Genomic DNA, 2,810 nt, shown 5'->3' on the forward strand with positions numbered 1-2,810 from the left:
CACCACCCCTCCTCCTCCTCCCCCGCCCCCCTTGCTTGGCATCCACCACCAGCAACACCAACACCGCCGCTCCCCGACTACCACCCCTCCTCCTCCCCCGCCCCCCTTGCTTGGCATTGGCATCCACCAACACCACCACCACCACCACTTCCTCACCACCCCACCTCCTCCTCCCCCACTCCCCTTGCTTTGCATCCACCAACACCACCACCACCACCCCTCCTCCTCCTCGTCCCCTGCCCCCCCCTGCTTTGCATCCACTACCACCACAAGCACCACAACCCCTAACAGGATTTTAACGCCCGTTGATCAAAATGGAGTTCGCCATGGTGGGCGCGGACGGCGGCTGCAACAGTCACCCACCTTACGGATATGCCCAGGCTCGCGCACGCGAGAGGGAGCGCGGGAGGGAGCGACAAGCCGCGCAGACGCGAGCAGCCGCGGCCGCCGAGGCGGTGGAGGGCGGGGCGTCGGCCGCGACGAGCGCCCATCTCCTTAGCAACCACCAGCAGCATCAGTGTCGCGCCGCCTCCGCGTCCAACGCCAGCAGCAGTAGTGGCGGCGGTAGCGGCGGCGGCGTTGCGTCGCGTCCCTCCTGCTCCTCCTCCTCCGCCGCCGCCTCCTCCTCCTCCTCCTCGCAACCGCCACAGCAGAACCAGCACGACACCGAGCAGCGAGTTCTCAGAGGGCGGAAAAAGCAACGCGGCGTCGGACGCTGGAGACGGAGCCGGCCGACTCTCGGCGGGGACCTGCGCCACTCGGAGTTGGCGCTGCTTGGATCCGAGGAAGATATCATGATAGAGGAAGAGGAGGCTGAGGGCGCCGAGGAGGAGGAGGAGGAGGGCGACGACGACGACGGGGGAAGCAAGAGATCGACTTTTCTGTGTAACATGGATGATGAGGAAGAGAGTGTCTCACTCACAGACAGACGTCCCCAGTCGGGGTATGACAATGTTTACAGTGAGTATGGGTGCTGCGAAAGAGTTGTCATCAACGTGTCCGGTCTGAAGTTTGAGACTCAGCTGAAGACTTTAACCCAGTTCCCGGACACTCTCTTGGGAGACCCCGACAAACGAATCAGGTACTTCGACCCGCTAAGGAACGAATATTTTTTTGACAGGAACCGACCAAGCTTCGACGCCATTCTTTATTATTATCAGTCCGGGGGGCGCTTGAAAAGACCCGTCAACGTACCCTTTGACATATTCTCCGAAGAGGTAAAGTTCTATGAACTTGGGGAGGAGGCGATACTGAAGTTTCGGGAAGATGAGGGCTTTGTCAAAGAGGAGGAAAAACCCCTACCGGAGGACGAGTTCAAACGCCAAATTTGGCTGCTTTTTGAATACCCGGAGAGCTCCAGTCCTGCGAGGGGAATAGCGGTGGTGTCCGTGTTGGTTATAGTCATATCCATCGTCATTTTCTGCTTGGAAACGCTGCCAGAGTTCAGGGATGAAAAAGAATACTTACAGCCACGACACAACTCGACCCAACCTGACCATGGATTTACCCCTTTCAACGACCCCTTTTTCATTGTGGAAACGGTATGCATCATTTGGTTCTCTTTCGAGATTATAGTGCGCTTCTTCGCAAGTCCGAGCAAAGCTGCTTTCTTTAAAAACATTATGAACTCAATAGACATTGTATCCATTTTGCCTTATTTCATAACTCTTGGCACAGACCTCGCCCAGCACCAGGGCAACGGGCAGCAGGCAATGAGCTTTGCGATCCTGAGAATCATCCGCCTCGTCAGGGTCTTTCGCATATTCAAACTGTCGAGGCACTCCAAAGGACTGCAAATCCTCGGCCATACCCTCCGCGCCAGCATGAGGGAACTGGCGCTCCTCATATTCTTCCTGGTCATCGGCGTCATTCTGTTCTCAAGCGCGGTGTACTTCGCGGAGGCAGACGAGCCCACCTCTCAATTCACGAGCATTCCTGACGCTTTCTGGTGGGCTGTGGTCACCATGACTACGGTGGGATATGGAGACATGAAACCGATAACTGTCGGCGGGAAGATAGTGGGGTCGCTCTGTGCCATTGCAGGTGTGCTAACCATTGCCCTCCCAGTGCCGGTGATCGTGTCCAACTTCAATTACTTTTACCACCGAGAGACCGATAATGAAGACCAAGCGCCGGTTGTTGAAAGCATGCCCCCGGGCTGCCCCTATTTCCCGGACTTTCTCAAGAAATTCAAAGGCTCTCCGTCCGGCTCCTCGCTCGGCGACAAGGCGGAGTATATGGAGATGGAAGAGGGGGTGACGGAGTCGCTCTGTGGGTTAGACAAGAGCCCCAGTAAGGGGAATGGCACAGACATTAGCAGGAAAAACAGTAACTCGAAATCGGTTCAGACTGATGTGTGATCATAGAGATGAGTTTTTATCGACAACAGTACGCCCTAACAATATGCCCAACAGCAGGTGGCCAGTCTAACACAAACATTACGCACACGTCAGATCGCGCGCGCTGCGCCCGCCCGTCCACGCGCGCGCGCGCGCCCGCCCACACAACACGGAATATAGTAATTGGTGGCGAGTTAAATTGTAAAACTCCTATTCCTGGTTGAATTTAAGGAGAGAAATCCCCCATATCAGCCAAACGACACTTACTCCCAATGTTTGCCTGATGGGTTGATCAATTTGATTGGCCCATGCAGGCCTCAAAATCCAACATGAAATCGAAAATACAGAGAGGACAGGCTAATGCATTCGCACTTTATGAGTTTCATTTGTCAATAATAGAAAGAAAGGATGATCGTTTTGCTGTTATGCAATAAAGTCAAATTTGTTTGCACTAATGTAAAATTTGCTCGG

The 2,810-nt window shown here is 54.9% G+C and overlaps 1 protein-coding gene across 1 annotated transcript; it reads left to right on the forward strand.

The window, feature by feature from the left end:
• Positions 1–314: 314 nt before the first annotated feature.
• kcna4 (potassium voltage-gated channel, shaker-related subfamily, member 4) lies at positions 315–2,360 on the forward strand. Its single transcript, XM_056278520.1, has one exon. It carries the CDS (start codon positions 315–317, stop codon positions 2,358–2,360), a length of 2,046 nt encoding a protein of 681 aa, XP_056134495.1.
• Positions 2,361–2,810: the final 450 nt, after the last annotated feature.

The sequence above is a fragment of the Lampris incognitus genome, chromosome 4 (genome assembly GCF_029633865.1).
Source record: "Lampris incognitus isolate fLamInc1 chromosome 4, fLamInc1.hap2, whole genome shotgun sequence".
NCBI classification, from domain to species: Eukaryota; Metazoa; Chordata; class Actinopteri; order Lampriformes; family Lampridae; genus Lampris; species Lampris incognitus.